Raw genomic sequence first — 15000 nt, 5'->3', positions numbered from 1 at the left:
CAGTTATGAGTGTGTGTGTGTGTGTGTGTGTGTGTGTGTGTGTGTGTGTGTGTGTGTGTGTGTGTGTGTGTGTGTGTGTGTGTGTGTGTGTGTGTGTGTGTGTGTGTGTGTGTGTGTGTGTGCGTGCGTGCGTGCGTTAGTGCGTGTGTGTGTGTGTGTGTGTGTGCGTCCGTGCGTGTATGTATGTATGTACACGTTCATAGATATAAAATCACAGCTGTCCCGCCAATGCAGTGGCGTGCAGAGGTCCGGTGATGCTCGGAGCCAACTCCTTGATTGTGTCCCAAAAACTCTTGTATAAGACCTAGTACTGAGAAATATTATGAGGAAGGGAGATATTTTACAAATGTAAACGCATTATTTACATTCCACTGCAGTGGAAACATGAAATAAACTTTTTAATCGATTTAAATGTAAATTTCAAAATCACTCTATTTCCTCTAATTGGATCCCACTTCTCTGCTCGCCACTGTGACATTGACATTTCTCTCCCCTGTCATTGCTATACCGTCAAGATTGCCGATATCGAGTTGAAATCGCCAACGCCAGAGATTAGGTTTAGTACTGAACCAAGTTGCTGAAAAGATCCATCTGATTTTCTAATGATAACAGCTCGAAGTAGAATGTGAAAATTTGAACATTTGTGCTCAAAAGTAAAAACTGATGGACAGGCAGATGGACACAGACAGACGGACGGACGGACAGACTACCTGACTGACTTACAGACGAACGGACAGAGAGAGAGACAGACAGACAGACAGACAGACAGACAGACAGATGTACACACTGACTTGCTGGCAAACAGATGAGCACAAACAGACTGACACATGCAGACATACAAACAGATTTACATACAGAGACAGGCTGATACACTGACCGACATACAGCCAGGCAAACAGAGAGGCAGAGACTCATACAGACAGAAACAGACACAATTCATGAGAACCTATCCCTCTCTTTGGTTCTTTGAAACACTGTAGACAATTCATAGTCAGAACTATGTTTGATATATTACTTAATACCTTGGGAGTGTGAGAACAGCACGAGAAAAATTACTTCCACTGCCTCCAGGACAGTGTCTGTGATGTTCAGTTGGGGATTAACCGGTCATCTTAACAGCTTAGTAATTCCAAAAGTCTCATTTGCTGGACTATGAGGCAAAAGTCTGATAGTAAGGACACCAACGGGCATCATGACTTTGCCATATCTCTTTTACTGTGCAATCTCTCCCCTTTATCTACCTGTAAGCAGTGGACAGCAGAGCAACCAATAACCAATTACCCAGGTCTACCCTATAATGATAATGATGATGGCAATGACAATGATAGTAATAATAATGATAAGGATGGGTACTGTAGCTAAAAAGACTTAGCACTTGCCAACAAACCATGTCCCCCTACCCTGCCATTTTGCTAGGTTGCAGGTGTAGTCGGACTTTTGCTCCTGAAAATACATTTACTATTCTCATTCTCCCTCATAAAAAAGGCAAAGAAACTCTGTTTTGACTAATATATTTTATTATGCCCTAAATAAATTGATAAAGATCAGCTATCTTTGAAAATCACCATAAATAACATACTAAATATGCATAAAACATGCACATCAGAGGAAAAAATCACTGCATAGCATTTAGCATATACGGACGTCATGCCTTACAGTATACAACTATAAATGTAATATAGAAATAATCTTGTACAATAATTACAACTTCTGTTCCAACAAATGCTGATTATAGATCACAGAAGTTGCATCACAAAATACACAATATTCTGGGAAAGTCAAAACTGATAAACTATTTTCATTTATTTAAAATTCAAAGTGGAGTCATGTCCTCAAGCCCACTATATATAGACAGGTCCCAATGGCGCAGCCCATCTATGAAATCACCAGCAATACTGCTCAGTGCTACCTTTGAAAAACACTGGATCCAAACCAAACAAGATGAAGTTGAAAGAGCTGAAAAAAGTCTTCAGTCTCAACACCAACACTTAAATTCTTTTAATGATAACAGAAGCATAACATAGCATGTCTAGACTCTCCACAATGCAACTTGGCACCATGATTGCTTTTATGTTCAGGCAAATGAAGACTAGATAGAAACAAATTTTGCCTATATCTCCCTTAAAACTGTATCAAACTCTGATACTCACATACTTTGTAATATTAGAGAGGCTGAAGCATATAAGAAGCACATTATTTACAAGAAATAGAAGTTATAGCAACATTTTACACAGAAATTCATTAAAGAGAAGAAAAACACACAAATTAAAAAAGAGAGAGGAATGGTATTGCAGTGATTGTAATCATTGCTCCCAATTGGCATATAAATATGATATTTGCAAATTTACTGGTTCTAATACCTCATATATGTCTCAAATTACAGTTATCACTTTCAGGTTTTGTTAGTTGATACATTCAGTACTGTATTTAAGTATGCAAAACTTTCATAGTCTGTCTCATATAATGTCATATCAAACAGACTTTTCTCACTCTAAAACACAGCCTTTATTTCATACTTGTAATATGAATCCTATGCATTAAGAAATGATTATCATCATTTTGAATTTTATATGTGCTTTCCTTCTTCAAACATATATGGGAGCTTAGAAAAATGAATAAAGTCATGCAACACTGATACACCACAAAAAATGTACATCAGAAATCCCATAAAATGATGGGTTATGCCAATAATCAGTAGAAGAAATGCAATGATTTTTTAACATGTATTTTATCTATACATTTCACTGACAGTATAATATATAGACTTTTATATATTTCTATATATATATATATATATAAGTCACCCATCAGGCAAATTTGACACAGATCAACACCTGATATTATTTCGTTGAAAAAGGAAGATTAGGAAGTAATATGCACAATAAATTTAGATATAAAAGTGGAACTAGAAGAAAAAAATTCAGAGTGCACTAAATGTTTTCAATGAATTAATAGCGTGAATTTACATATCTAGCTATTTATAGCTATCCACTAATAGTACTTTTGTGCAGAGAGGAAATACTGGAACATTAAATTAAATATAATACTTTAGTGCATGGGACTGTGAGCTCATTTTCTTTAGAGGTAAAATATTATTCATTTGCACTAGCATTGATGGCAAAAATTGTGTGAATGATACTGGCTACCAGCTTCAAGAAAAATTGACCTTTAAGTTAAATATCTATAAGGCCCAAAAGATAGACTAAAGAAATATATTACTGTACACTAAGATCAGATGAAAATTGGTATTATAATTTGTAATTTTCTTTAGTTTTAAGTGACTATAAGCTAAAATTTCATGCATATTAAAGTCTTCCCAAAAATGCTACATATTTCCAAACTCTTTATAGTATGTAATAGGACAGATAGAATGAAAAATAGTAAAGAATGTAATACACTGACTTCTTACTGTATTATAGTTCTATATTTTCACAAAATAATCTATATATCGTTTTAGTAAATGGATGAAACAAAGATTATGCAATAGTTTGAATATGCAACATGACTTGCAAAAGTAAGCACAAGCACACACACACACACACACACACACACACACACACACACACACACACACACACACACACACACACACACACACACACACACACACACACACACACACAAATATGTATACATACATATGGTACACATACATATACATACAAATATGCTTCATTAATGACAGCTTTAATCACTTCATTGAATGGCTCATTCTTTAGGCAGAGAAATATAAACAAAGATTTATGTATAGTATAAGAAAAAAAATTATACTCTCTTGCAGATACAATTAGTTAATCATATAATTTTCCTTATTTTTTCCAGGTATTTTTTAAATTCAAATCAGTGATGAAAGATTTTTCAGTCTAATGATATATAATGAACTAAATGTGGCATTATGATATTTAATTTCAGTCACAATCTTCTTTCCCCTTTAATCAGACATGTAACACAGAAATAAATAATATCTAATGTCTGACAAACCGTATTGTGTATATCTTCCATTGGTACCCTAATAACAAAGTAAAGTTCATAATCTTAAAAAGTTAACATAACTCAAATTCTTAAGGCACAAATAATTCTTAAAGTTACAAACATTCAAAAGACTTAGAACTATTAAAAACAAGAATCTAAAAGATTTTCTTTTTTTCCATGCTATAGCTATAAACAATTTCTGTTTACTAGCATCATGAAGAGATCAGTTATCAACTGACTATACATTTCCTCGAGTGCAGACCAGCCTATCCAAGGTTATGTGCTGTGGCTAATTTCAAGAATGCAATTCCTATCAAACAGGAGAAGTATTTTTAATTATAATATATATTTTTTTATTTATCTTTCCTTACCATTTTGTTTATTTATTTTATTTTTATTTTTATTTTTTTGTGAAGTAGAGTACTAATGGATTGCTGAAGAACTGAGATGAGTTTTATGAAAATTTCTATATAAATAAAAGGAAAATCTTCAGCGTGTAGACAGTGTGGAATGTTAAGTATGTAAGTGAGCACAAGTTTGCAATGTTCTGGAAACATATAGCATTCCAGAAAGTCAAAGAAGCAAAGACATGACACCCAATTATTCATTACTGATGTGGAAAGGACGATGAGATGGAAAATAGTTTCTATAGACTACACTCATGATCAATGCATGTGCAAATTGATAGAATTGTGTTTTACATTCAAAACATCTTTGCCTCCTTATAAATACCTCATACAAAATATTTCACTTCCTCTTCTACTGCTGACAAACCTTTTTTCCTAGTTTGTAACCAAATATTGCAACAAAACTGAATGGATGATTTGAAATATAAGTATGAAAAAGGTATTTTCTCATTTGATATATAAACATTCTTACTTTGTCATATGTGGCAAAAGTAGACAGTTATGAAACTAAAGTAATATGGAATTAGATGAGATATGTAAACTAAATCTATGATGCTGATGAACAGCTATGTACTATGTTAATTCTATGGTAGTTCATAAAATATCAGTGGAATAATCATACTAAAGGAAGTTTCCTTCAAATATATCAAAACAATCCATTAGCATTGTTATGTATCAATTTAAATTCATGTGATTTTTATTCAACAATAAAATTGCCATTTCCTGTTTGTAGTTTACTAATATTTATGTTGGCTTTATGTTGTTTGCAAGATTATCAATGAATAACCTTGAATATTTCTTAAATGTGGAAAAGAAACATGTGTTGGAAAAGCCGATCTGCCCCCGAGACTGTCCCTATTCAACAGGCGCTGCTGTGGACCCTCCATCGGTACCTGCAGCTACCTCCTGCACAAAGTTAGTAGCAGCCTGAGTCACTGGAGGGGTTGGGGGTCCAGCCTGAGAGAAAGAGGACATCTTCACTCTTGCACTTTCTCTCTTTTGTCGGTGGATTTCTTCTGTACGTAGTGTGATTCCGAAGATATCTTCATGATATCTGTTTTCATCCTATAAAAAAGTGATACAAAATGCATAATGTATAATATTCAAGCACACCCGTTTACATTACTTGGGTATATATGTATCTCTTTATTATATACATCACATTGTTCTATGCATAATTATAAGTATTCAGAATTTTGTTACATGAGATCTGCCTTTTCCACAACTGTTTAACCAATACATACCCGCATCTGCAGCATAAAGTTCTCCACTTCCTGGTCAGAAAGGCGACCATGCTCCTGGACAATAGACTTCAGTTTCTGGTACACACACTCGGCCATGGTACAGTCGCCACATACATAAAAGTGTCCCTTCTGTTCTACAACTTGACGGTACACCTCTGAACCAACGCCAACAAGGAGATCCTGGACATATGTCTGGGAATTTAAAAAATATAAGGAGTATATTTTATCAGACATCATTATATTAGTTTGGTAAAGTACTAATGAATCAGAGTAACAACCTTGAGATGGGTGACTGACCTTTTACAATGGTCTTGAAAGTTTAAGCATATGAGCATTTGGGTGATTAGAATCAAAGATAAGAAATTGCACAAGCTGTAAAGAATAAGATTTATTTTTCTGTATGTATTTTGAGAAAAATTGTTATAACATAAATGGATTGACAAAATTAATAACTGTCTCATGACCAAAATACTTGTTAGCATTTCAGTATTTTATTACCTTTTTGATGGTGGGTTCACGAGAGAGGGCCAAGTATGTTTGTGAGAGGACTCCTGCCCTTCGCATAGCTTCCTTTTCATCAGCATACAAATCAAGAGCTCGTGTGCGGCATCCAAAGAACAGAGTCATCTTACCAGCATTTTCTGATAAGTTCGAGAGATATATCTTTTAATTTAATTACTTAAAAATGCAAAATGATAGTTCTTGAAGAATAAAAAAATAGTATTAGAATAAGATGAATTATCTTCAGAATGAAAAAAATTAATTGTTAGTATGGATATTTGGAGGAATAAAAAAATTACCTAAAAATCACTTCTACATTGAAATAGTGAATAAAACTGCAATCTATTAGAGACACATCCACCTACAAGTTATTATTACCTTTCTTGTGCTTCAGCATGTAAAGACGATGGTGCCAAAAGCCCCTAAATGGCGCAACTCCTGTCCCAGGTCCAACAAGAATAATGGGGACACTTGGGTCACGTGGCATGTGGAAACTGGATGCACTGTGGGAGGTAAGTAATGATGCAGATATTTATTAGTAGATTCCCTTTTTCTGTGTAGATTCTTAGATGATCAAAATCTGGTTTTCCATTTATTCTGATGATTCTACCCTTTATCTTTCTTTTGTTATTCATTAGTGTGTAATACTTGGCTAAAAATGTAATCGGAATTCAACACAACTTCAGAGATACCAATCTGGGCTGGTTTTAGCCTGATGTATTAGGATGGGATGGTAGGAATAATAAGTGGGGCAATTGGGTGGTGGGTAACCTACAGATCAGGGATATTAGGTGGGCAGGGTAATATATTTGGTTTACCTAAGCCCATCCCTGTCCCTTAGCCAGCTCTTGTCTTGTACCTAATATTGCTTGTTCATCTACTGGACATCTACTCCTTTCTCAGAGTTTAATCATATCACCATAAAATACATATACACTAAAATATTGATTATCCTTGCTGAATTACCACAGATCAATCAAACACTCACCTCCTTACAAAGAGCTCAATGTGATCACCAGCTGTGATTCCCTTTAAGAAGTTAGAGCAAACACCATAATGTATTGGTCCCTTTCCATCTGTAAGAGAATTTGTCATTAGGTTGATGATATATGGAAACTTTTGTGCCTATAACATGTAATGAGCCAGTAGCAAGTAATTTTGTATTTTAAGTAGAAGGAAAAGTGTGTTGTAGTATATGAAAATATAATATCAGTGTATTGAATCTGCAAGCTTACTGTATAAAGAATCAGATCTATTTGATATATGATAGATTTCTTACTTGTGATAGACAAAAACTAAGAAAATCATCACTAGCAGTTTTATTATATTTGGTAATCACTAAATTCACTAAAATCTATAATATACATACTCTCAGTATTGTAAATGACAACAGCAACGGTGATGTGAATCTGGCCGGGATGTGCATCTGGAGATGAACTGATGGAGTAAAATCTTGGGCCCATGATAGGGAGGTGTGTCAGAAGGAGTCCCGCATCCAGTACTACACTGGGGAACTCCTCCAAGACCTCCTTGAGGTGTGGGTACCTTAGATGCTTCCATTCTTCATATTCATGCGGGTCCTGATTAGATGAGAGGACAGAAAAATATATAGAAGTTAATAGGTAGTCTTTTATACAAAATAATTTAAGATATACTTGTACTACTACTATTTGTTATTTTGTTCTTTTTGTTTGATAATCTTTTTATCTTATATTTGTATCAGTTATTGCACTTTGTTCTAATAAGTGAATCTCCTGTATCACTCACAGTTGCCAGCTGGTCGAGGCGTGTTCGTTGATCATTGTCATAAGCATACTCTGCTAAGAGATGCAAGAAGTTCGGTGTTGGTGGTGTTGTGATGTCTAAGTATCGTGTAAGCAATTCCCTTACTGTGGTGGAAGGCAGTCGCTCATGAGGCTCCCATGTCTGAATGACACCTGTTGAAACATAATATTATTAGAAAATATACATCTATGAAATATATACTTTAGTAATAAGCGAAAAAACATCAGTACATATATCCAAACATGCATGCCTGATATAGATAAGAACATTTAATATCCTTTTATCACTGCAACAAAGCATCCCTACCATTGAGAGAGTGAACTTCCTTCTGGACCTGAACCTGGATTGGTTCATCTGGATTGGGACAGTTATCCAGCCGTGCTAGGACAGCATCGATGAGTTCTTTACGGTTGGCAGGCAGAATGGCAACATGATCTCCAGGCGAGTAGTTCAGTTCATTGATACCTCCAGTGTCAATGATTACCTGTTGTGTCCATCGACTGTAAAGTAACAGGATATGTTAACTATAATCACCCTGGAAACTGGTATCTTTATCTTCCTTTTTTACCAGGGATAACATTCACTATGTGTATTTGAGCAAAACAAATTTTCATTTACACTACTCACACTTGTCTTTATATATATATATTTTCCTAAGTTAACAAATTATGATTATAGTCCATCATATAGATCTATTAAATGGTATTAATATTTAACTGAAGCCTCACCTGGCATTTTCTCCATGCAAGTTCCTGGAACCCAGCACCTGGCAAGACCGAACTCTTTTGCCATGCATACGAGACAGTCCTGTTTTGAAATAAATTGCATTTTCCCATTGTTATAAGGAAGAGGAAAGATTATTTTAGGAATGCTACCTCAATGGATATTAATTCAAAATCTCAAGCAAAGCAATATTTTCAAATTGACTGGTCTAATATGTAGCTCATTTACTTTCTAATCTTCCTGAATTAAGTTAGAGAATCCTCTTTTTACTGAATGTATTGTCCATACCCATATACTCAATATATAAAACAATTTTTTGTTCTTTACATATTGCAAAGGTCATTTGAAAATTTATCATATCTTACCAATATCTATTGCATCAGTTTTGGTACATGGTGCCAATTTAATCTTATTAGCAGTAGCTGTGGCCTCAATCTTCAAAGCAGCTGTTGCCTCCTTCATGGCAACGTCATCATCCAGGCAGAATGTCTCACAACCAACCTGTAAGAATCGGAAATTGTTATCTTTTTCTTTCTACAAAAACACATTTTTCATAAAACTTTCTCATGGATCAAAATTATTGTATGATTTTTCATGAATCTATCTATCTATATATCTATTTATATATATATACATATATATATTTTTTCTAATATTTATCAGTTCCCCAAAAAGGTAGTTGAATTCCAGAAAAATCAATTACTTTTCATAAATACAAAGCTACTTTTCACTCTCTTAAAATCAATATCCAGTACTACTACTACTAAATATTAATTACATTCACTGAAAATGAATTCCCTTTATTCCATTCACTCTATGTGATTTGATGTATTAATAATGCTAACAGATTAACAAACCTCAGGATATTAGAAACAGTAAGAGAATACTCTCAGACACAGTACCGTGAACACATCTCCTGCCCACTGCTTGAAGGCTTGTTCCTGACCGGCAAGCTCATCACCGCATGTAAGCTTCATCAGCCTTTCTCCACCCAGCTCAGATAAGAGGTTATCCACGTATTTCCCGAAGGCGCAAAAGTTGGGGTAAGCACTCGAGCCTAGGGCAAAAACGGCAAATCTGTGGATAAGAAGAGGTTGTCATTAGACATGGTTCTAAAATCTATTTTCCTGATCATTTTCTGCTTGTGTTATCTGACTAGCTGTAAAATATATCTTTTTGCTTGTGTTTGTGTGTGTTTATGTGAAAGTATGTGATATTCTACTTGCCTTTTTAAATACTTTGTACCATATATTTTTTCTTTCTCTAGTATGTAAAACAATTGTATGTAAATGGCTCTTGTATACACCAAAACTAACATGAAATAGTATGCATTTTACAGAAATAGAAACAATTCCTTTCCTCTGTACATACCTTACATTGCTAAGAGGTCCAAAGTTGTCCTCAGACATGATATCTGATGTGATAGATCCTCGTAGATTGCAAGAAGCCAGTCCGTTCTCCAGGGGGGTCGAGGGCGCTCCAGCTCCTTCCGTCAAGCTGTTCATCCTCATAAAGGACAAACTACGGTGCATGCTGTTGGCACCCGTTTTAAGGTTAATGGGAGTTGGGGGGGGAGGGGGCTTTATGGCAGGGGATTGCACTCCGCTGCAGTGTGTCAAAATGAAGGCATTATTATGTAATTGTTTAATCATATATATATTTTTTCTTTAAAAAAAGTAAATTTCATCGATGTAATTTTAAACTAAGAGTGAATATGTAATTAAATGACATCAAGTACTTGAAAATTATTTTTTATAAATCTGTAGTCTGCCTGATACTTGTGTACAAGATTTTGTTTCTTGACAGATGTTAGTCATGTAAACATATTTTGGATTTAAAGTGAATAAAATGATATTGCTCAACCTGAAATCCTCTTATAAAGAAACTAAAAATAGTGTATAATTCAAGTGGACACATTATCCTACACGATGCTTTGCTAAGTTAACTAATATATTGGATGCAAACAAAAAATCTAAATTGGATATCTAAAGTTCATGCAAAGAAATATCCAGATAGATTTATACCTTTTTAAATACAGTGTAATCCTGTATGCTGTGTATGTACATACTTGTTATTCTTTTGAACAAAAATAAATATTTTTGCCTGATTATTATTTCAATAAAAACTGTAGAATAATATATTACCCTGAAGGTCATGTGTCCCTATATGCCTGACTTTATATCTATAGAGTACTGATGTTAACAGTATTTCTCATATGGTAGTATACACTTTTAAGCTCTGTAATTAGTAATAAAAATATTAGCTATAATATCTTAAACATACTATATGCTTTCACCCCAAGGAAACTAGCCCATGTCCTGAAATTCACCTATCTAAAATCTTTAAACTGCACAGTAAGTAAGAGTAAGAGCACAATCAGTATAATATGAGATCCTAACCCATGAAATCACACTGTCAACTTTCAAATGGAACTTCTTTCATATGCTTGATATATGTAATTAAGTGTATTCTTGTTTATTGGTATCAAATCTATGTTCACTCAGTCAATTTACACAACACTATTGTAAATATTTCTATATGTATATGTAATAAGAGAGCTAAGGTCTATGGAAAAGCACTTATCTAGTTAGCCACTTTTAATACTCTATATGAATATAAGTGGTGCTATATCACACAATGGGAATTCATGGGTGCATCCTATGGTTAGTGAGAGAAAAATACCACTATCAATCAGTAACTGGGATAAAATACCATTCATAGTTCAAAATCTAAATCGTAACAATTCAGAATAAAATAAAGAAACAAATTCCTTGCTAATTCTGACTGATAGTGTACTTACTATATCATGCATGATCTGACTCATCTATAACCATTTTTTTAAAAGAATCTTTGATAATCTATTTACACATAATTCTTTACTATATCAGACCTAACTAGATATACATAAAGCCTATAAAAAGCTTATGAAGTATAGCTAAACCATTGTTAAGACAATGAGAGCTTTCTAAATATGATAATGCAAATATTAATACAATTTACAGTCACACTTAAAGCAGTACTGATGTGGGTAAGCTTGAAAGCAATGTGCTAGCTGTAAGCAGGTTGACTGAAACTTGGGTTATGGAATTGACATTGGCAGTATTTTAACCTGTATTTACTTCCATGTTTATAATCTAATCTGCAGCATGTGGATCACTAGTGAATTTGTAAATGATGAATTCTCAAGTTAGTAACAGTGAATTAGATAAATTTCTAAATTTTCATTTTGAAAGACCTATCAGATTAATACAGTTTAATGGCAAGCATATATGGAAATTAGAAATGGTTGGTGAATATGCATATTTACAAGAAAGGTAATCCGCAAACTGCTATAATGAACTGAGGTGCAGTAGAGATTTACAAGGGGAGAAATGATTAATTACATGTGTGTGCAGGACGAGACCTCAGGCACAGACAAACACTGGGTCACTCCGACTCACCTCTTGTGTGCGGAGTAGTCTTGCCAATACGACGTACTACCAGGAGACAAGCAAAAGCACAATGATGGCTATTTCATAAGAAGCTTTGATACTTAAAAACTGCCTATGAACTGAGAAATGGCCCAAAAGAGACCATCATCATCCCTGCTGCAAAATAGTCTAAAAATAAATGAAGTAGAAACATGCTGCTTTGTAACATTTCCCATTTTGGTCAGTTCCAGGCCAGAGGTGGAGCATCCACAGAGAGTAAAATGTTAGTCTGATGAGGGAAGCCAGGGATGTAAAACTAACAAACATTCTCCTAGGTTAGTTTCAAGTATCAATGCAAATCAGACACTCAGAGAATTCCATCACTGCAAAACACATTTCTATGAGATCAAGTCAGTAGAAGCTAAAACACCTAAAAGGAACACTAAATACAGTATTGTCTCAATAAAAGAAAAAAAAATGGTATGCATAACAGCAGCAGAAGAATATATATGTCCAAAGGACGGAAATGCACATAAGTAATAATGATGAGAAAAAAAGAAATAAAAAACCCAGAAGCCACTCCCCTATAAACAGAAATAAGTGAGAGATGCAAGTCCATTGGAGCATATTTAAGTAACAGTCAATTTTTGTTTTCCTCAAAACACCACAAAACACCAATTCTATCCATTTATTATTATATTGTTATCTGTATCCGCTACTTGTGACCAGAGAAGGGAGATATACTTCTAAGCCTGAGATATTTGAATTAACATCTAAAAAAAAAATCTTGATGGGTATAAATCAGTATTATACTAATCAATGTTATCAAGGAGATCTAATTATAATTACAGTTGTTATATTTGTGACATTAGTTAAAGAAAGAATCTCAAGCTTAGAGAGAGGGTTAAACCATAAAAACATTTTTTGGAAGACTTGACACTGCTCAAAGAAATTATTACATATAATGTATAACAGAACATACATACATCAGTTATATACATACAGTTATGTATATAACCTTTGAAAGAAGTGGGGAGTAAAAGTACCTATAATATTCAAATTGTGCCTAAGAAATGTCAAAGATGTCTTTTCATCATTAATTTATCAGTACCATCAATCATTATCATTACAATTATTTATATTCGCCATTACAACAACAACAAAAAAATAATAGTAATGATAATAATGATGATGATAACAATACCAGTCATAATAATGATAATAATGATAATGATAATAATAGTAATAATAATAATATTGATAAACAGTGATAAGGATGATCAAAATAAGCAATAATAAGAATGATCAAAATAAGCAATAATAAGAGTGATAAAATAGTAATAGTATTAATAATAATAATAACAGTACTATTATTACTTTTAGTCATAAAAATGATATTATTAATAATCATAACAGTGATGATAACCATAGAAATAACTGATAATAATCATGGAATTAATAATAATAGAATAATAATAATATTAATAATAATAAAAATTGTAATGATAACAATAACAACAATAATGATAACAATAATGATAATAATAATAAAAGTGATAACAATCATAATATTAATAATAATGATGATTAGAGTAATAATGATAATAAAGAACTATGACAGTAATAATAACAAACGCTACTTCTATTTTTGTAAGTAATAAACCTCATACTACTAATGATAATGCTAATTATACTATTATTATCATCCTTATCATAATCATCATTAATACTATCACAATAATGATATTATTATTATCACAATAATGATAAAAATAATAATAATGATAATAATAATTATTGTGATTATTATTATTATCATTATTATTATTATTATTATTATTATTATTATTATTATTATCATTATTATTATTATTATCATTATTATTATTATTTTTTTTATTATCATTGTTGTTGTTATTATTATTATTATTATTATCATTATTATTATCATTATTAATATTATTAACATTATCATTATTATTATCATTATCATTATTATTATCATTATCATTATTATTATTATTATCATTATTATTATTATTATCATTATTATCATTATTATTGTTGTTTTATTATTATTACTACTATCATCATCATCATAATCATCATCATCATCACAATCATTATCATTATTATAAGAGCAATAATAGTAGTGATATTAATAATAATAACAACAATAAAAGTAATATCAATAATAATAATAATAAAAAAAAAAAATAATAATAATAATAAAAGTAATAATAATTATAATCATAATGATATTTTAGCAATAACAATACTAACAATAATAATAATAATAACAATAATAATATTTATTATTTCTTATTATTACTGTTCTCATGATAATAATGATAATGATTATAATTGTAGGAATAATTATTATTACCATTATTATCTTATTGATACTATATCATCATTGTCATTGTTATAATGATTATTTTCTTAATAACCATTATTAATAATAATATTATTATTATTATTATTATTATTATTATTATTATTATTATTATTATTATCATTATCATTATTATTATCATTATCATTACTATTATTATCATTATTATTATTATTAACATAATGATTATTATTATTATGATCATAATGATTATTATTAATATTAATGTTATTATTTATTATCATTATTATTATTATTATTATTATCATTATCATTATCAATACTATCATTATCATTATCATTATTATTATTGTTATTATTAATATTATTATTATCATCATCATTATTATTATTGCCATTATTATTATCATAATTATTATTATTATTAATACTATCATCATTATTATCATTATTATTTTATTATCATTATTATCATCATTATTATTATCATTATTATTGTTATTATTATTGTTATTATTATTATTATCATTATCAATATCATTATTATTATCACTATTATTGTCATTATTATTATTATTATTATTATTACTATCATCATAATT

The 15000-nt window shown here is 31.6% G+C and overlaps 1 protein-coding gene across 1 annotated transcript in view; it reads right to left on the bottom strand.

Annotated features, from left to right (window-relative positions):
• Positions 1-1499: 1499 nt before the first annotated feature.
• Nos (Nitric oxide synthase) overlaps positions 1500-15000 on the bottom strand; it is a gene marked incomplete in the record, with an annotated part of 229042 nt that continues 215541 nt past the window's right edge. Inside the window, 13 exon segments of the mRNA XM_070118634.1 lie at positions 1500-5444; positions 5624-5815; positions 6122-6264; positions 6503-6627; positions 7113-7200; positions 7494-7704; positions 7892-8061; positions 8216-8409; positions 8638-8716; positions 8998-9133; positions 9535-9709; positions 10004-10165; positions 12073-12108. Coding sequence (XP_069974735.1) covers positions 5235-5444; positions 5624-5815; positions 6122-6264; positions 6503-6627; positions 7113-7200; positions 7494-7704; positions 7892-8061; positions 8216-8409; positions 8638-8716; positions 8998-9133; positions 9535-9709; positions 10004-10165; positions 12073-12108 — 1921 coding nt within the window.

Source organism: Penaeus vannamei, chromosome 1 (assembly GCF_042767895.1).
Source record: "Penaeus vannamei isolate JL-2024 chromosome 1, ASM4276789v1, whole genome shotgun sequence".
NCBI classification, from domain to species: Eukaryota; Metazoa; Arthropoda; class Malacostraca; order Decapoda; family Penaeidae; genus Penaeus; species Penaeus vannamei.
The sequence above is the reverse complement of the archived record's forward strand: the minus strand, read 5'-3'. Positions and strand labels throughout refer to the sequence as shown.